This window comes from Phalaenopsis equestris, unplaced genomic scaffold (genome assembly GCF_001263595.1).
Source record: "Phalaenopsis equestris unplaced genomic scaffold, ASM126359v1 Scaffold000272, whole genome shotgun sequence".
Classification (NCBI taxonomy): Eukaryota; Viridiplantae; Streptophyta; class Magnoliopsida; order Asparagales; family Orchidaceae; genus Phalaenopsis; species Phalaenopsis equestris.
Genome location: NW_018164714.1, coordinates 919,477 through 941,489, shown reverse-complemented (window position 1 = coordinate 941,489; position 22,013 = coordinate 919,477). Strand labels below are relative to the sequence as shown.

General features: G+C 33.8%; 2 protein-coding genes across 2 annotated transcripts in view; both read left to right on the top strand.

Annotated features, from left to right (window-relative positions):
- LOC110024730 (isoleucine--tRNA ligase, cytoplasmic-like) overlaps positions 1-22,013 on the top strand; it is a 99,978-nt gene that overhangs the window by 47,144 nt on the left and 30,821 nt on the right. The gene's annotated exons all lie outside the window — the stretch shown is intronic.
- Positions 17,063-19,156, top strand: LOC110024729 (pentatricopeptide repeat-containing protein At2g01510, mitochondrial-like). Its single transcript, XM_020724859.1, has one exon. The coding sequence runs from the start codon at positions 17,179-17,181 to the stop codon at positions 18,997-18,999; it is 1,821 nt and encodes a 606-aa protein (XP_020580518.1). The 5' UTR covers positions 17,063-17,178; the 3' UTR covers positions 19,000-19,156.

Here is a 22,013-nt window from a genome sequence, read left to right as displayed (position 1 = left end):
TTTTTTTCCATTTTTACTTGTATCTGCAAGAAAAATATAAAAATATCTTCCATTAAAGCACAATATCTCAAAAATATGTATAAAAATGTGTCTAAAAATACTATATATTTTAGGTGTATCATTTATTATGTGTAATGGGTAGATTTCTTATACTTTTCTCTTGTGATAGATAGGTTAGATTTGTAGGGTTGTGAATGCTTTGAATGTAGGGTTGTGAATGCTTTGAAGAATGCTTTGAATTGATATTTATTTTCATGTGATGAGTATATCTCTAAACTTAATTTACTTGTTGTATTGGTCATATAACTTGTAAAAATTCATTGTGACCCATTAGGACTTGAAGGAGCGGCGGTGAAACAACATAGAATATTCACATTTTGCGAATGATTATGAAAGATGAGTCATGAGGCGATGCGACTTAGGGAGAAGTGTATCGATATATTTTGAATTAGGAGTTTCACAGGTGACAAATGGAAATAATTACCAAAATTTAAATCATACTCATTTATGCCGTCGATAAAGGGTAAATGAGTCTTATGCTTCTGTTGTCATTACCACATTACGATTTTTAGTATTAACACCTACAATCTACCGATGAAAATACGAAGAGAAGTACCTTATCAATCTTGAATTTCACCTTTTTAGTTGATCTAATAAAGTTTAACTTAGGAGTATAAATACACTTAATCATAGTTGTTAGAAAAATTATATTTATCGATCTTCCAAACTAGGACCTGAGAGTAGTTGGCTAAAATTCACACTTATGTTGATATTACTATGAAACCTCTACCACCTTCCCTTTGGGATTGACATTCTAGACTCAAGTAGAGCTCTATATTACAAAAATGATATGTGTACTTGCGTAGGTAACCTGACACTTAGGTGGGGATTTTGAATCAAATTAAATTATAATTAAAGTTTTGATAGCTGTTGGGTTTTCACTTATCATATAGGAGAAACTTAGATGAATTAGAAAAAGTTGCACGTATAGTCAACTATAAATTCATTCTACAAATGAAGCTGTCCTATGAAGTGAAGGATACTAGAAGATTTTCCATCTCTTATACCATATGCAATATTTTGTGTCAACAAAGCATTTTGCAACATCAAAGAGCATATATTCATCACCGCTAACAACATGCAAAGAGCATGGGTTGGGTGACATCAGACCTACCATGTTATCCCTTAACGAACAGACAACTCCATTAAATAACCAAAGGTAGTTATTGAATATGACTTAGTGAAAATGGAAAATATTTAGCCTCTGTAGGCTCTGTCATACTAGGCATGAGATAAGAAGAGCGCATGTACCCTCTCATTCTGGAAAAAACTTAAAGCAAATAATTGCAGGCACTTAATATCATGTGGATGCACAAATAATAAAATATGAGTGCAAGTATAATCTCAAGAGGTTTTTTTAACAAGTAGTAAAAATAAAGCAGTAAACTTTTATTTGAACAATTGAATTTGGGTGGTGTGATAACTAAATGAAAATTGCAAATAAAATACAAATACCTAAGAGATCAATATCTCATTTCATGAAAGTTTGATTCAAGGTGGAAGAGCTCTAAGTTTTGGATATTACACATGATGGAAAAATAAGTAGAAATATCAACATAAATAGTGTGTTTGGTTTAAATAGTACTATGGTCCAATAATGATGTCCACAACCTTGATTTCACAAGAAAAACATTTTTTATTTTACTTGCATAGTCTATCTACTTCTCAGTGATAAATTTAATTCAAATAAATTCATCAAAGCTTTTATGATCTCAAAAGAATCACATGGGGTTTTTATAGCTATCACTAACTTACGATACATTCACTACTGTGTTTGTACCCATGACATGTTTATTTTTTACCTTTCAATTTTAAAAAAAATCTCTAGAGTTATTAATAATTAATCATGTAATTAATAATTAAATATTTATTAGAGAAAAACATGTAGTGTAGATAGAAAACTAAAGCAACATAACTATAACATTAAAACCAACTACAAAGACACAATTTTTGTTAAATTCAACCCCTATAAATTGATTTGTTAGTACATGTCAGAGAAGAAATTAAATAATAAAAAAAATATAAAAACTATTACAATAAAATAAAATAATAAAAAGTGGAATAAGAAAACTAAGAAGATAGCTAGGAGCCTCCTCCATATTCCCACCGTGCTCCATCAACTTAACTGTTCAAGATCACCTTCAACTTATTCCCAAAGTTCTATAGAGAAAACCTTAGGAGAAACTCTGCTAAACCTTACTTAAGGGCTACTCAAATTGCCTAAATTCATGTTAATACCTTTCTTAAATAAGTAAATTATAGATGTTCTAATAAAGTTAAAGATTCAATTAGAATATATTCATAATCGACTAAATTAATTCCTTGGTGCCAAGGCACAAAGCTGTTGATTTAATCTTCTAAAGTAGACTCCTTGACGTGTGAAACTAGCACATCGACGCATGCGAATGGCTCTTAGGTTCTTGGTTCCTAAATGCTAATGAGTGGTGTTTACGCACTAAGCTCATGACTTGATGCCTGCTACTAGGCGCTTCATTGTATGTCCTAGCATTAGGGAAATTGGACATGGTGCTCGGGTGCCTACAACAAGAGTTTATGTGTCGGCTAACTTGTGGTCATCATGTCTGTCTCCTTAGCACCATTTCTACTTCTAATCTATTGATTCATCTCAATAAGCCTTTTTGGTCATTTTTTCTTCGATTTCCAAACTTATTCTTGTCATCTAAAAGGTAAAAATTAAATAATGAGTGCTGAAATTTTTTTAAAAAGTTGTCATCAAATGAATTTAATGCATTTAATGTGATTTAATTATGTATATAATTTCCGATTATCATGGTCAATGTACATCCTCTGACCACACTTTAAATAAAATTTACTTAATCATCTTAGGGTTTTCCACATGTTCTTATTATTTCTCTACATATCTTAAGAGCCTTGTTCATCCCTCTAATTGTAGGTAAATTATGGTATTAGTGTCGAACCCTTAACTTATGTAATTTCATCAAAGGATATTATAGAGCCTCAATTGTTGTTACTTTAATTTGGTATACATATCAATAATCTCATGTACCATTTCATAACCTCAAATCTTGTATTTATTTAATATATATTTTTTTAATATAACAAAATCAATGAATAAATAATGGTTGGTAGGTATGTATGTATGTATGTATGTATGTATGTATGTATGTATGTATGTATGTATGTATGTATGTATGTATGTATGTATGTATGTATGTATGTATGTATGTATGTATGTATGTATGTGCGCCCTAAGCTTGCTCCAAAATTAATAAAAATGTTTTAAATTCTAAAATATGTGCATGACTTGTTCACTTATATTAATATTGAATTTCATAAATTCAAAATATTTTTCTTAGTGTGAATTCTAACCTTGACTAGGACTCTTATGGATAATTTAATGGTACAATAAAATGATAGAAATTTTGAATAGAAAGGCCCATTAAATTGAATTAAGAAATAAAGAGATTTTATGGTAAGCTATAACCAAATTGACTAAGTATGTGTAATAGATGATAAACTAAATCACTAGATGGATAATTTGGTGTCAAAAAATAAATGTAACGAAAAAATACAACCAACCTCATTCACCTACATAACATACCAATTTTAATTTATAAGATAATGAACCTTACATTGAACTTAGTAAGGATTTGCCCCCTTTATGTTGACATATTTCGGGGGTAATAAAGATAGATGAAATAAGTAGAACATACGGGTCAAAAAACTATTATTTCGTTTAAAAAAATTATAGTTATGGACCTCAATTATGATGGTGTGCATAGCCTTAACTAAATTTTGGATTATTTATTGAAAAATGAAGAGTTGTTTATATGGCAAAATATGAATGATTGGCTTATGGTCACTTTTGTTAAGATAGAAATCATCACGCAAGGAAAAAAGAAATTATATGACCAACATTTACCAAAGAAATATAGTTTATAAAAGACTAATCTAACTTGAGTAGTAATGAAAGAAATACTTAATGTCAAGATTTACCCAAAATAGTATGATAAGATTTTTCTTCAGAAACATCAAATTCTAAGTTATAAAATAATTCAAATCACAATTTCCTCAATACCTTAATAGTATTTTGTTTTTTTATGATTATTATTTAGATAATGATTAGAAATTTGCTAATAACAATTCATTGGCCTTAAGCTATATATTAATAATGGTGTAGATATTATGACATTTGAATATGCTTCTAATTATTCCATTATGGAAAAAAAAGTAAAATAAGGCAACCCCCTTTCTAAGACCTTGCCATGAGACCTACTTCTAAGCCTAAAACCATTTATTTGGTAACATTAAGTCATATTTTACACCTCATTCTACATGGATAGATTTATAAGATTCTTTTTTGTTCCCTTTTGTTGGTTTTGAGTTCACATGGTTCCCATGGATGATGTAACTCTTAAATTGTTGTGCATAGGGTCAACTACGATTTTGGTTAAGTAAGGTTAAGGTTTGATGACTCAAAAGATGGATATGTCGAATCTTAATTGAGTTGCATCTACCACTTTAGAAATTCCTGGCCTATCTTTTGATATATCTCTTTTGAGCTTATCCCATTCTATTAATAAATTATATTGATATTATTTTATAGCTCCCTAGTTACAGATAGTCTACCATCTTTTAGGATACATTAATTCACTCTCTATCCTATAACCTAGTTTGGCTTTGATACACAAGGTGACCCATATTGAAATGATGACCCCACATCCCTGGTACCCTATTTTATAGAATTTAAAACACGAGAAAGATAATTATAATTAAAATAATACTTAGATATACCCCAAGGTATAATTAATTAAATAAATATTCACTTGAAAGTAAGCATGTACCAGAAAAAAATAAATTTAATTCTTTATTTATATGAGGGGAATATTCATAAGTCTTTTTTGAGGTTTTAAGGAGTGAGAATGTTCAATCCCTTTAGGGCTTTTGTCTCTTATTTACCTTACGAAGTCAACCTTACCGATATCTCCCACATCTCTTTTATTATGTTCATATTGTTTATTTTAATTCACACTTCTCTAATCTTTCATTATTTTATTCTAGTCTCTCTACCTTGATCACCTATGAACATCCCCAAAAGATGGTGAACATTGAGACGTTTTACGCTTTTAAGATTTTTTATGTGCATGCACCTTATAAGGCTACTAGATTTTTAAGATTTTTCTTATGTACTTTTCTTTGATATTTTTTAAGTATATTTATACCTTCTGAGATTTTAGCCTTCCAAGATTTTTTAATGTATATGCACCTTACAAGGCTCTTAGCCTTCTAAGATTTTTAAGATATACTAGTGTCATTGAAGGCTTTCAACACTTTGAGCTTGTTTGTCTGAGTGGAGATCTTATCAACCACTTGCTCTAATGATATTTTTCTAGTGACGATCATAAATACTACTAACTTCTAATCAAGGCATCCTAATGGGCATGCGTTCTAAGGGTATGAGTGGATCACTTGCCTTCATGGGATCTTTTTTCTGAGGACTTTATCTACAACTAGATTATTATCAATTCTACCTCTTGAGTGTGCCATTTAAGAGTTATATAAGAGGCAATAATATTTATAAAAAAATTTATTAATAAAAATTTACTTGAAACATTTGTCTTTGTCTCTAAATAAGATACAAGTTCTCTTAAAAATGAGATGTTGATCTTTTTTTGAGTTGCTTCAATGATTATATCTTTTAGCATATAAGGGAAAATAATCTCTTGAGAAGGCAAAATAGGTTATAACCATACACATTACTCAATAAATTTATTTTTTTTTTCATTACCCTATGTTATTCTCGTAGGTAATAACTTATGTGGCCTGGTTGAATCACAAAATCAACTTCTTTTAAGTAACTACATATTTATATTGAATGCCATTTTGAAGATAAAATTGACAATAATAGGATTGATCTCAAACATTTTAATTTTTTAACGGTATTGTCCACTTAAGAAATTCAAAATTTTGAATCTCCATCATAATATTAGTCACGGGTTTAATTAAAGGAATATAATTTGTCAACTCATATTCATGTTAGTGATAATGATGTCTTTCTTATTATTTACTTAATTTGTACATTTATATAGCAACTTCAAGGGTATTCTTATGTTTACTAGAAGATTGTTCAAATTACACTCTATGTGTCTTGATTGTCTCATCAAATGTAACTTGTACTTCTACATGATGAATGAGAGCTAATTGTATCTCACATTAAAGATGAGTAAAAAGGTTTGAGATGAAGCCCGCCGAAAATATTTATGTGATAACTTGGGATTTACTCCAAAAAATTGATATGCTAAAAAATAATCTAAGAAATTATTCTTTGTATGAGTTTCCTTCATATTGGTGAATTCTTGAAAGATTAGAAGAGATTTTAAAAATTCTTTAATTCATAAAAAGTTGCTCTACAAAGAGAAGTTAGTCAAAGCATGAATAGTTCACTTTGGAATATATTAGAACTATGTACGAGTTTGGTCTTTAAGTGTAGTATGAAATATTTAACAAATGAGGAAATGTCCATGATAATCTTGCAATGATTAATGTATTGATAGAGATCAAGCATCCCATCATAAGATTTAATAGTGGACAACTTGAACCCCATTGGACTGAGATGTTGGAGGATTGAATCATTTAAAAGTGAAGACTCCTATAATCTACATTGATGAGTAGACTGATTTCTTTCTCTCAAAAAAAAAAAAAAACCATTTGAACAAGATATCATAATTCATCTCATAAAATTTTATGAGGAATGTCCATAAAACAACATATGGCTAACTCTCATTGAGATTGGGGAAGGGTTGCGACAACAAGTTTTGAGTTAGTTTGTGGCGGAGGAATTTCAACATGATGGTAATGAGGTTTCATATAAAATTATGCAACTATGTTATTATATTATGTTGTTGATTTTATGATTGGTGGTATCCAGTATATTATGATGGTGTCCTCTATTTGCTAGTTTCCATTAAGAGTTAAATGACTTGGCCTTTATACTCCCCCATCCAATGCATTCATTTATTTTAAGTTGAAATTTGTTGCTTCTTTAGTTAATAAATTAATAGTAATTAATAGAGAACTATTTATAGTAAGCTGTAAATCATTTCCCACAAACAATTCTTTATATTTTAGAAAACTTAAGGCAACAGAGTAATGTATTTATATTCTTTTATTTAATGAAGATCCAACACACGCACACACACAAACACTCACTGATAAAAGAAAAGTTGAAATGGGAGAAACCATAAATTTTCCTTCAATATCCTGAAAAAAGAGAAAATATTGTGGGGCTAACTTAGTTTATGAGTTTTTCAGCATGCAACAAAATAGAAGGATTTTTATACAAGGAGAATAAATTTTGTGAACGTATTTAAAATTTAATTATTTTCTAAATTAATCATTATCAATATATTATTTCAATCAACTTTATTAATTGTTTCATGCTTAAGTCCCCTAATTAATATAGGTATTAATTGTCTTAATGAAAGATCATCTAATTCCTAAAAGCATTAAATAGTTAAACTACTACATAGGGATGTCTAGAGAAAGTCAATTTATTTTAAAAAGATAAAAGATAATCTAATTTATGACTTATTTCAATAAATAAAATTTAAAAAAATTGAATTCGAGCATCATCGTTTAAATTTTGAATTTTTTTATGGGGTTTTTAAAATACATAGTACTCAAAACATTAAACATATGATTTTACATATATGAAATTTGTCAACAGTCAATCGAAGGCATGATGAAACCTTTGAAACTCGCTTCTCTTTTGAAAACTTATTTTACAAATTAACGACCCTCTTTTTTAAACTTATCATTTTACATAGTTTAAGGTACTTATTCCATAAATATTAATATTTAGGGGTAAAATATGTAAAATGATAAGTTTTTGGTGATGTGTATGTTAAAATCCCCCTCTTTTTTTATTTATTTATTGAGCCGTTCTCAATGTTGACCACCCCAATCTATATTGACTCCGCCCAGGCCTTATCCTCCGATCTCGCTCTGCTCCCTGTCGATCGAACCCCACCCCGTCTTACCGAATTCAGCTCCTTCCGGACTGCACTTCTCTTGCCCTGCGCAGGCTGGTCCGTGCCCATCGCCATGGCCACCCTAACCCCTCTCAACATCAAGTCCGCCGCGCGCAAACTCCCCATCAAGCGCAAAAATCTCCCACAACCCCAAGCTCAACCTGTATCCAATTCCCATCCTATTCCCATCTCGATCCCCAACCCTAACCCTAACCCTAACCCTAACCCTAATCCCATCCCCCTCTCCTCTTATAACCCTAACCCTAACCCTAACCCTAACCCTAACCCTAACCCTAACCCTAATCCCATCCCCCTCTCCTCTTATCCGCGTGCTGGCCCAAGGCTTGGTCTTCCCCCGGGATCTCAACATCTTCTACGATCGTTTTTCGGAGTCTATGTCGCAGCCCTACACCCGCTCACAGCTATCCGAGAAGCTGAGACGGCTAAGGAAGAAGTACAGGACTATGGCCGGGCGTATCGCGCGTGGGCAGGATCCGTCCCGACTCTCCCAGCACGATCGAGACCTATTACATCTTTCTACCCGTCTTTGGGATCCTTCCAATGCTTCCACGTCCCCATTCTCCGCCCCCGATGCTGTCGCAGCGGGAAGCGCTGGCAATAAGCGCCGCCGGCCTAACCCTAGGGCCCCGACTAGCAGGGCCCGAGCCTCATCTTCACCTCATCAGGTTATCGTTGCTTTGGAAAGCGCTCTTTTGCCACCTCCAAATCCTCCCCTAGCCCTTCCTTCTACTTCTCCTGTTGCCTACAAAAAAGAATGCATGGATCCTCTTCCTTCTATTGGACACAATGGATCCATAGATGGTGCTAATTTTGCTGCATCTCCAGAGGAAATCCCCAAGAACAAGCTACCTACTCCCCCAATAAGTAGTTCTGTGGACCCTAAGAGGTCGGGAGCTAAGCATCTAGCCATCAAGTCAGTATTGGATGTGCTTGATGTGGCGTTAAATGAGGTGCGTTCTACGCTTGCTAACCAAGGGATTATTTCATCCAATGGTACTTCGGAACAAGGGTTGGAGATGAAGGGCATGTCAAAAAGATGGCAAGCGCATCGGCTTGCAGAGCTGGATTTATTAGCCCAGAGGTGGAGGTTGGTTGTTGAAGAGAAAGCAACGCAGATATGATATTGCAAGTTCTGTCCTTTACTCCGAGTTTGATTGAACTCCATCCCTTTTTAATTTCGTTTTTATACCTTTACTTCCTGTTATGTATATTTTTCGCTACTCGGTGTTTGTAATACCAGATCTACTTACTCTTATATGAATGCTTGGGATAGACTGGAATCTGTAGTAAATTATGCTGTTGTGCATCAAGCCTGACTTACATTATGTTTTGCTTCACTTTATGTTACTATATGTTTTCTTTTTTCTGACTTGTGAATCCAAGCATTTCTCAATTTTTTGGAATTTCAATTCAACCGTGTCAATTTTAGATTCAATAAATATCCTTTAAGATTGACATTCATAAATTTGATCCCTCCAAGGTCTGTGAAATAAAGAAGGTCAATCATTTTCATAGATCATATGATATGGAAACCCTAATGTTATTTCTTTGGAATTTAAATTCAACCGTGTCAATTTTAGATTCAATAAATACCCTTTAAGATTGACATTCATAAATTTGATCCCTCTAAGGTCTGTGAAATAAAGAAGGTCAATCATTTTCCATAGATCATATGATATGGAAACCCTAATGTTATTTTTTTATACGGATTTATTACCTGTTGATGATGTTTCTACTGATTAATCACCCTCGCTGTGTTTAATGATATTGTTCTTGTATGTCTGAATTTTTCATGGTTGCACATTGTAGCACTCAAAGAAATATTTGTTATTCGAGTAATATGAAGCAGACCCATAGCACAGTTGTACATGTAGCTGCAGAACTACTTGTCAATTGTATTGACAACAAAGCGTAGGATTTGTAAGTGTGTGTTTCTCAGAGTATTTCTAATGGATCTTGTCAAAAGTGGATGAAAGGTTTTTGTTTGGGTTGAGCAATATATTAGGTATCATCAGAGCATCAATGAGCTTTTTTCTTAGGTTTTTGGGAATTTTATATTGGCTTTATTTGTGCTCTTTATCACCTTTTTGCATGCTGATATGCAGCACTGTTTATTGCCCTTAATTGTTTATTCTGCTTCTGTAATAATTTAAAAGGAATTTTCAAAATCCGCTTGTTTGCTTAGATTTTTACCAGTTTAAAGGCGTTCAAAATTGCCGAGGTAGTTGTGTTCAAAACTGGATGTGTTCTACTCACCCTTCTACATATGTCGCACACAATTCTTATTTATTTACATGTCTCACACCTAAACTTTTATATTTACACACATGGCACTTTGGTGTTTAGGCTTATGCATGAAACATAGTACTTGGCCCTTTTTTAAAATGGTTTACAATAAACTAAATATTGATTGTTTAGGTATATTTAAGTGCATGAGAATTCTGTGCTATGTATATAAGTGGCCCTTTTTTAAAAGACATTGCATGAAACATAGTAATTGAAGTCTGTGATGAAATGGCTTGTTGTTTTGATCTATGTTCTGTTTTTTAATTAAAAATCCATGTTGGCTTGCAAGTATCGTCTTTCTGGCTTCCAAGCATATTTTGAAATCATAATTTAGTCATGCAATGTTGGTGACGGTGGAGAACTAAATATCTATTTTGGTGTCATGAGATATATCTTGGTTTATAAAGTTCAAATCCTTATAAAGACATGTATCATCTTTCTAAACATAATTTATTACTTTTAACAGATTTAGTTTTTTGTAAACCATTTTGTGAATCAAGAGAGCTTTTTCTAGAAAAACCAGTAAAACTGTTGTCAAAATATGAGAAAGCACATCAAAACTTATCCTGCAGGATTTATTAGTTAGAGTTCTTCTTGATGATGAAGAGGATAATGATGATGATGCTGTTGCTGTTAATGTTGCTTTCGGCAGTTAAAGTATCTTGAGATGTACTTTTGAAAACAGACTACTCTTTGTTTTAGCTCTTCTAAATTTTTTGTTTGAAAAAAAAAAGAGGTTTTTCACTAAAGTAGTGTAAAAAAAGGGTGGTATTTTACTAGCTTTATGCCGCTTGCCGGTTCCCATTACAGATAACAGGCATTTTAAGTGTGTTAACTGAGAAAGGACAAGCCTCATCCGGTTTTGTGCCCATTTGAGCGCTGCATGTCTTTTTATTCTTGGAATGCTATATAAAATCTTACTATTGGGTTCATAGGGGATCGCAGTGCACTGCTTTCGATTCTTTGTTCTTATTACCATATACTTGGAAATGATATGGCAATCTCCCTGATGTATGACCGGATATTGTGCTTGAAATTAGAAACTTGCTCTATTTTTACTTGAAGTTTGATTTATAAGAAAATTCTCTGAGGATAATATGCTTGAGATCAGTTCAATTTTAACTAGAATCGAAGATTTTAAACTTCTCTCAAACTTGAATTGACTCAAAATTGATTTTTTTTTATTTTTTAATGATGTTAGTCCCCTCGATCTCAATTTGATATTTCAATGCTTCACAATTGATGCCTGATAGTTCTACAGCTTCCATATAATCTTTACTTCATAATGTTTGATGGTATTTCAAAATTTCTTTTTGAATAAAATAAATTTTGGTGGAATATAGGCATCTCAAAGTAGCTTGATATGAGAGAGGGCAACATTATAACTATTACTGATTCAGGGATATGTACATATTTGCAATATTCCTTTCTTAGAGTCTATAACCCATTGATGATCTTATTAAATCATAAATCATTTAAATCCTTTCTTATTCATTCCTCTTAGTTTAACCCAAGGTAATTTATATTCTTGCTTTAAAATGTTAATGTATATTTTTAAAATTTTCTTGGTCCTCTCATATTTGAAAATATACTTATCCCAATTTTCTTTTCTTATACTTAAATTATATATTTTTATATAAGTATCAAATTTGAGTGTAAGCAAGAAAGTATTTATCCCTTTGCTAATTAGTAAACCTAAATCTTGTTCACCAAGGAGCTAATCCTCTATTAGTTTATGAATTTCATTCGTGTCTATGGTGATAATCGTAGAAATTTTGTACCCTTTAAAATAAGGTTCTAAGCTCTCATGTCATAATATTACAAATACATCATCATTCTATTTTTTGAACTAATCAAATAGAATGCCATGGTCATGTTGTGACGTGACATTCATTCAATTTTCATCAAACTTTATTTTAAAGTGCTAATAGAAATTCAAATGTGTACATTCTATGGAGCACTCTTTGAATGTAAAGCTAATAATTATAAAGTTGTAGCTCTTATATGAATTCTTGGTTTACACAAGCTCAAAATGGCCAAGGCGAGGGAGGTGAATTAGGCTAAAATTATAAGCCAATAGAGCGAATTTTAGGAGCCATTATAAGTATGATGTTCTTAATGTGTTCTCAATATCATTATTTATTGCTTTTATCCTCAAGGCACATAAAGAGCTAATGAATTCACTTATTTGTTAGCTTGAGTTTTATTTTACAGTTTTGTTGTAACAATCATGAAGCATGCATAGAGCCATTATTATGTTCATCTTATATTTCTCTAACACGGCCTTCAAATACTCATAAATTGGCATTTAATGCATCATTTGAAGTGATTAAACTTACATTAAGTTCATTTGGAGACACTTTGTATATATAAGCATATATGTTTTTATCATGGATATAATCTATAGTTGATAATTTTTTTTAATACAATTGACATATAAATGGAAGATTAGTGGGGATGGAAATAGATACTCATCAAAGAAGAGTGTTACATCATATTCTATAATTTGTTTTGTTGAAAAAAATTATTTTAAAAATTATGGTCCACCAAAATAATGCATCACCTATTATTTCAAACTAATTATTTATTATCCATTTGTGTAGCTATATATATAGTCTATGAGATATTCCCAACTAATACATAACAAAACCATCAACCAACTCAAAAATTTTCTCTTCAACACTAGAAGATTGAAATTTAATTTACTTGAAAAACAAAATATTTTAAATATAGAAACATATAACGGTACTATCTAGTTTGATCAGGTTCAAACACATATCATATAAATATTTTAAAGCTTATTCAAACGATGATTGAGGAGGATTGGTTAAAATTCAAATATATTTTGAATAGATCCTTATGCAAATTATGGTTTGAAACATATTTTAACCTTGTGAACAACATTCAAATCAACATAGTTCAATCAATGCTCAATCTTATTTCACTCATAATTGAAGCCAAGTTAAATATATTTCTTTGATCACATGACTTGTCCTTTGTACAATTTGCTTCAATGTGATTTCAATCAAAATTAAAAAAAAAAATCATATAAATTATTAAGAAAATAAATCTGATCAGATGTCTATGATATAAATTATTGAGAAAAACAAGTCGGTCATATGTCTATGATAGCATTTAAACATTTAAATAACTTATTCATGATAGTCAAAGTTGGTTACTTCATCATATCTCTAACTATAGAATTATATTGTTAAGTCCTAATATGAAGCAAATAATAGAATAAAGAATAATTAAATTATCAAATGTTGTAAGAGAAAACGATTGAACTTGTATGGAGTAGGTATAAGAAGTGTTCCTCAATGTTTTATGTGCAATATAGTCTTGTATAGATATAGGCATATCATTGGTATTTCATTCAAAATTGTCTTAAAGGCATAAATGTTCCAATAAACACATAGCAAAAATATTTAGCCAATTATGTACATTACGAGAAAAAAAAGTTAGATTTCCATAACAAAAAGCTATTAAATATTATTTAATTATATTTATTTCCTTAAAAATAGAAGTCTCGAAATCAAAATGATGAAAGATTAATAGACAGATTCAACAATAACAACAACAACAACTAGTCTTTATCTCATTGATGTCGGCTACATGAATTCTTTTCTCCATTGCATTCTATTGACCGTCATATTTTTATTTAATTCTAATAAATTAAGATCATTTTTTATGCCCAATTATTTCTAGATTTACATTTACCTTTCTTAACACAAGTCAAATCTAAAACATCTACTCTCCTAACTAAATCATCAGATGATCGACGTTTAATGTAACCAATCATATAAGGCGACTGTCTCTAATTTTATCCATCATTGGAGCTGCACCAACCCTATCACATATATATTCATTTTGTATTTTGTCTTTCAGTGTAAGGCCACTCATCTACCTAAGCATTCTCATCTCGGCAACACTTAACTTAGTTTTGTGCTTATCTTTTCAAGCCCAACATTCTGTGGCATAGAGCATTGCAAGTCTCACTACCATCTTACAAAATTTTTCTTTCAGTCTAAGTGGTACTTTTCTATCACACAATAGTCCTGGAACATTCCTCCACTTCAACCAACCAATTTGAATTCTACTAATAACATCCCCATTTATATCACCATCACTTTGAACAACAAACCTGAGATATCTAAAGCATTCACACCTTTGCATTCACACCTTTTAAACCTTTTAATAATTTGATCACCCATAACTATAATGATGCCACTAAAGCTACTACGACTAAAATTACGTTCCACATATTCAATTTTAGTTCTACTCAAACAAAGGCCTTTAGACTCCAGTGTAGACCTCTATAATTCAAGTTTTTTTTGAACTATTTCTCTAGTCTTATTCATAAGAAGGATATCATCAAAGAAAAGCATACACCAAGGTACATCCTCCTATAAATGTCCAGTAAAAACATCCATGACTAAAGCAAAATGATATGGGCTTAAAGTTGATCCCTGATATAATCTACTAAAATAAGAAAATATTTGGTCAAACCTTCTACTGTTCGAAGACAAGTTGCAACTCTAGTATAAATATCTTTAATGACTTGAATATAAGTCATATCAGCACATTTCTTCTCTAGAACTCTCCAAAGGATATCTTGTGGAACTTTATCGTAAGTTTTTTTCTAAATCAATAAAAATCATATGTAGATCCCTCTTATTCTCTCTGTACTTCTCTATCAAACCTCTTAATAAATGTATAGCTTTCCATTGTAGGCATGCCCGTCATATCATAAATCTAAAATAATTATGAGAAATCTTTGTAATAAGTTTTAACATATATTCAATTACCTTCTCCCATAATTTTAAACTATGACAAAAGGATCAAAATGATTAATGCCATGATTTTTCGATAAATTTTACCCTGGTTGTCGACCATCACTTTTCACATCACGGGCTTAGGACTCGGCAATGACAGTGTTGTGGGGGGGCAAACATATTATATAATTTTTTTTTTTGCATATATATATATATATATATATATAGAGATAGAGAGAGAGAGAGAGAGAAACACACACACAATTATTAATTAAATCTACATCTTCAAAATAATTATAATTTGGTTTTATATTTTTTATTTACTATTTTCCTTCATTTAGATATCACAACTTTTTTAAAACACAAAAATATATTGAGAGCATGCAAACTAATTTTTTTTTTTTGAACAAAACAATAATATCATGAAGACAATAAAAGGGAGGTACTTTTTTCTTGGGAAGATTTACAAACATACCACTCAATTCCTATGTATTTACATATTGAACACGTAAACTTCAATTTTTACATATGTATTATCTTATGCATGAAAATATGTATTTCACTTTCAAAAGTTGAGCCAGTATATTTTGATGTGATATGAATAATTTCGATGGTATACATGTACACTGTTAGATATGTACATACATAAGAATTGATGGGTATGTATGAAAATGCACCTAACATTTTAGGTGAGGAGCTTATATTCATGATTGGTCTTCCTAAGCAATTTATGAGCACTTTGCTTTAATAAAAATTGCTCTTTTACATGAATAAACAATTTATGAAATAAAAAAATTACCTTGTAACTTTGGGTTTGTTTGGGGCAGCTTATTTGGTACGGTGACGTTTTGAAAACGCATCTGACTTGTTTGGGTAAACGTTTGGGTAAACTGCGTTTTGGCAGCTTATGTGTTTTCAAAATACTGAAAACAGCGTTTTCACACCGCACCAGGTGCGGTAGCAGCTTTCTGATTGTGGTCTGGCTTTTCCAAAAAAATAAAAATTTGTAATAGTTACCGCACCTAGTTTATCAGCATATTATTTTTAATCAGCTTATCAGCAGATTATTCAATAAGTTGCAGCTGCCCAAACATACCCTTTATTTGTAGTATTTGAATTTATTAAGACTTGTATAGCTTCATTTATTTGGCTTTGGTTCATTTGCATCTCTCGTGATAGGAAATGGGGGCAAAGCTCGTTCTTGTAGGCTTTAACATCAAAGAATGTTAGACTCTTCAAAATAACAATTGAACATTTAAAGCATACTTATTTTGTGACATAGTGATTGAATTCTAATCTCTCATCGTGTGGCCATCGGTTCGAATTACATATATTAGATTTTGGGCTCGCCATTCTTGAAAAAGAAAAAATAATCTAACATTTAGAATATGATGTTATTGTTTTGGGAGATTTATATATATATATATATATATGTTACACAATACCTCTAAATCAAACATATTAGTACGTTATAATTCCTAACTCAACTATAACCCGGCTTTGTAGAATCCGACTTAGGCTCCATTTAGGTGGCTGCTTCTTATTAAGAAGCTGCTATGAAGCTCTTAAAGAATCATCTGATATTACAAAAAGCTGTCGTGGCTATTACAATTTTTTCTTAAAAAAAAAAAGTTAGACCATAGCTAAAAAGTTCTTATCACACCTAGCCAGAAGTGGTGAGAAAACGTTGGTGTTAGCGACAGTTTGCCAAAACAGTGATGTTGCACCGTCGCCGCACCACTGCACCAAACGGAGGCTTAGGCCTCAGAGGCACAATCTGCAGAACACACTCGTCATGTGGAGCATTCCTTATAGTAGGAATGCTCTCCTTTTGTTGCACAACTTAAAAGAGCTTATATTTGAGCTTTTAAATTATATAAAATAATTAAAGTTATATTTTCTTTTCAAATGAGTTGGCTAGCTCCTGCATCTTCTTCTTGACTCACATAACCAGACTGTATGCATATAATTGCAGCAGAATACTAAGGTAGAAATGATTAATCAAATGATTCAGTTTCCCGGCCATGCGTCTCTTCTCCCGCCGTTTTATCCGAACCGTTCCTCCCCTTCTCAATCTCTGTTTCCGGCCGCGTTCCCTTCCCGCCACCGCAGCGCCGCCGCCCCTACCCACTCCGAAAACCAAGTTCAACTTCGCCGCTGTCCTCCGCTCCCACTCTCACCCCAACCACCTAAAGCAAATACACGCCTTAATCCTCACCGCCGGCCTCTCCTTCAAAAACAGCCTCCTCACCCAAATCCTCCAAGCCCTCTCCCTCTCCGGCGAGATGTCCTATGCTCGCAACCTGTTCGACGAAATGCACAAACCGCGCGTCTTCATCTGGAACACCCTCATGAGAGGCTACGTCAAAAGTAACCTATACTCCGAGGCGCTTGAGATCTATCACGAAATGCATCGCCTTGGCGTCCTTCCTGATGAGTTCACGTTCCCTTTTGTACTCAAGGCATGCACTGGACTGCTCGACGGTTGGGTTGGAATGGCAGTCCATGCCATGGCGGGGAAGCAAGGTCTCGAATTTAACACCATTGTGAGTACTGAACTCGTTGTCATGTATGTAAAGCTTGGCGATGCAGATTGTGCTGATGATGTGTTTGAAAGCATGGGGAATGGCAGGGATTTGGTCTCTTGGAATGCCCTGGTATCTGCTTACTCTCAAAACGGTCGTGCGGATAAGGCTATTGGCCACTTCCGGCGGATGGAATCCGCCGGCGTTGAGCCCGATACGATAACTCTGGCCTGTATTCTCTCTTCATGTGCTTATCTGGGGTGCCTAGAACTGGGAAGAAAGCTTTATTTTAGAATAAAAGTAGGGTTTTTGCCGTCTAACATCTTCGTGGAGAACGCCCTTCTTGACATGTTTGCAAAATGTGGCAGCATGGATGAAGCCTGTGAACTGTTTGATGAAATGCCTGTAAAAAATGTGGTGTCTTGGAGCACTGTGATTGGAGGGTTTGCTATTAATGGAGATAGTCAGAGAGCATTGTCTGTTTTTGCTCAGATGCGTGATGAAGGAATGCTGCCTAATGATGTGACAATGCTCAATGTGCTCTCAGCCTGTAGCCACGCAGGGCTGGTTAAGCAGGGAAAGGAACTCTTTTATAGCATGGCTAAACCAACAAGAGAGCATTGTGCTGCCATGGTCGACCTTCTTGGCCGATCAGGGCATCTTGAAGAAGCCTATAATTTTATCCAAAGCATGCCCATGGATCTGGATGCTGCAGTCTGGGGAGCTCTGCTTAATGCCTGCATAATTCAGCATAACTCCGAGCTTGGCGAGCTTGCAGCAGATGAAATTCTAAAACTGGCCCCTGAGACACCTTCATACCAGGTTCTTTTATCGAACATGTATGCGGCTTTAGGAAGGTGGAATGTGGTTGAGAAGATTAGAGAATGGATGAGATTGAGCAATTTGAGGAAGGTTGGAGGTTATAGCTCTGTTGAATTGGATGGGGAAGTTAATGTATTCTATGAGGGATCCCATGCTCATTCTAACAAGCTCTATCAGTCTTTGTGTGAGCTTACCAGCACAGTGAGGGGCATTGGTTATAGACCAGTGACAACTTTTGCATTGCATGATGTGGAGGAAGAGGAGAAGGAAGTAGCGCTAATGATACATAGCGAGAGGCTTGCTATTGTCTTCAGCCTTATGCATTCCAACAATTTGGAGTGTCCCATAAGAATTATGAAGAATCTAAGGATATGCAATGATTGCCATGAATTCTGCAAGTATGTATCTAAGGCAATGGAGAGGGTAATCATAATTAGAGATAAGAGCAGGTTTCATCATTTTAGAGATGGCCAATGTTCTTGCAGGGAGTTCTGGTGACTGATTTTTTTATCAATAGATTATAAAAAATTTTATTAAAGAATAGAGGAATGTACATACATACCATTCAATATGTCTATATTTAAATATAGCACTTCAAACCTTCTGTTTATTTTTATTACAGTTAAAATTCTTTAACAACTCAAATATACTACCCCATCACCCTTAGTTATTAAACTATCTTCTTTTACCCATTCTATAGCTTGTAAACCATCCCTCCTTGTAAACCTGCTTCCCATTCTCATGTGAAGGTATTTTCTTACAATATTTTTGTGTTGTAAATGTATCAGTTTCTCCTATATTATTTCTGTCAGAATTCTTTTTTAATAACTTGAAAATATAAATTATGGAATTATAAAGTTTATTGGTTAAGCATGATTGATTTTGTTTGCTGAAATGGGCAAAAGCAGTTGTAAAATTGAATTCTATTGGCTGGCTTCTTTTTTCTTTTTTTTTTCTTTTTTGATGGTGGCTGCTGACTTCTATTTGTGGTTTAAGCAGTTCATAGTACAGTTATAAAGGTAGATTTGGCTATGAAACGTTGAATTTAAAATTTTTAAAGCTGGTTTTTAGTCAGTTTATCCGATGCAATATGTAATATCCAGAGCATAATTCATATTTACTTACCGAGCAACATTGATCAAAAGGTTTAGTTTCATGAGAAAAGGGTTAAAATTTGTGGAATCTCTTAATCTTGTCCTCCATCTCTCGCTCTCTCCATCTCTCTCCCTTTGTCGTTATCACTCCTCTATTGTTATTTCTCTTTCTCTCTCTTAATCTTGTTCTCCATCTCTCCCTCTCTCCATCTCTCTCCCTTTGTCCTTATCTCTCTTAATCTTGTTCTTTGTCTCTCTCTTTTCTCATTATATTTGTCGCAAAATGATCTCATTTGCTTTGTTTCTTTTTTCCCATCTCTTAGTCTAGCTTCCCTTTTTCTCTCTTACGCTTCCCTCTTTCTCTTTCCATCGATCTCTATCTCAATCCTATTACTCTTGCTCACTACCTTTCTCTATCACACACCATATCTCATTGCCTCCCTCTGTCTCTTTTTCTCTGTCTCACTATCTATCACTCTCTGTAGCTCTCCTCTATCTCTCTTTCACTCTTTCTTCTACCCACTCTCCATGCTTACTCTTTCTTACACTCTCTCTAGCTCTCTTTTGCTCTTTCTCTATATCTCTTTCTGCCTCCCTATTCCCCATCACATTCTCCCTCCCTCTCTCTCATACCTTCAACCTCTCTCATACCTTCAACATGTACCTCGTCTCTCTCTCTCTATCACTTGTTCACTCTTGCTCAGCTTTTGAGAAGAGTGAGAAAACTCTTAATTAGTTTAGATTAATTAGCAAAGATGGGGGATAGGGTTGATGTCGGTTATATGAGATATCTATTTGAAGTGATATCTATCAAATGAATTTGAGGTTTCACCAAGGCCAATTGAAGGTTAAATTTGATATATGGGGATGTTATGAAGGTTTTTCAACACAAATTGTGGCAAATGGAGTAGGTCATGGGTTCAATTTGGTAGAACCAAGTCATGTGGCCAAAATTGGGGTTTTGATCTAAATCAAAATTAGGCTCAAAGAATGGGTCAATTGAGCTTGGATTTGGTTTGTTTTGGTCATATTGAAGGTGAATTTGAGTTTGGGATTGAAATTAGTCAGTTTATCCGATGCAATATGTAATATCCAGAGCATAATTCATATTTACTTACCGAGCAACATTGATCAAAGGGTTTAGTTTCATGAGAAAAGGGTTAAAATTTGTGGAAATCTGAGAAGCTCTTGTCCAGAAATTGATTGAGACAACTTAGGAAACTCTTAATTAGTTTATTCTCTACCTATTCTATGTTATTTTCTTTTTATTTCAGAATTATTTTCTTTCTTACTTAAAGTTAGATATATTTGGTTAAGTTTGTAATTTTTTATCAGTTGAAAATCTTCTGTGTCAGCTTGTAGCTGGTACTTTCCTTCAGGCCTTCCTATGCAGTGGGTACTTCCTTGCAGGCCTTCCTCTGCATCCAAAACTCCAGCCCTTCCCTGTATAGCTAGAACTCTTCCCTGCAAGCAGTCTTTCTTTTGGCAACCAGAATTCTTCCCTGTAGGTTGTCCTTCTTTGCTGCAGCAGCAAGATGCATCCTACGCTGCCGTGGGAAACTCCTTCCCGAGCAAACAGAGGAGCTGAAATAATTCTGCCAACCTCCCAAATGCTCCTCAACGCGTGAACCATTCCCTGCGGCTTATTTTCTTCATTGTTCTTCCCTACAGGCTTTCCTGCATGTTTCCCTCCAGTCATCATATCTCCTTCCAGCCAGAGCTGATCTTCCCTTTTGCAGTCTTACATCTTTTCTACCAGGCCCGGGAAATCTCCTCCAGTTCTCGAAACTAGTAGTAGGGATTCTTTTATCGATTGTCCAGCGTCGGACTCATCCCTGCAACAATCAGCCATCATACAGGCCCTCCCCAATGCTGGCTCCTGCTCCTCCCTATCCATGTTGGATTTCTCCTAAAAACTGTCAGCTTGTGTTTCAGCTCCTTGCAAGCTATTGTTTTTTCTGCTATCTTCCACCTTAGTGGTTGTTGTCTTACACTAGAGCTGCATGTCACCTCCCAAAAGAGCTCTTCGGAGTGGTGGACAACCCAGGACTTAAATACTACTTTTCGGCCCTAAATTTAGCCAATGTGGGACTTTTTGTCCGTGACAATCTCCTTCACCCAATCACGTGACGCCCTCGTCACAGATCGACTTGAACGAGGGTCTCACTGGACCATGGAGAGTCTACACACCTAACACGCAGTAACATGACTTTGATACCATTTGTCAGCCCCTCAAAAGAGCTCTTCGGGGTGGTGGACAACTCATAACTTAAATATTGTTTTTTGGCCCTGCACCTAGCTGATATGGGACTTTTTGTCTGTGACAAGCCGCTATCTTTCCTTCCTTTCCCGTCATCATCCTATAGGCCCTCTGTCGAAGCTTCTCCCTGCAGTCACTTGTTTCCCTGAGACACCTTC

Coding starts and splice junctions, on each gene's coding strand:
- LOC110024729 (XM_020724859.1), top strand. CDS start 17,179: ATGCGTCTCTTCTCCCGCCGTTTTATCCGAACCGTTCCTCCCCTTCTC.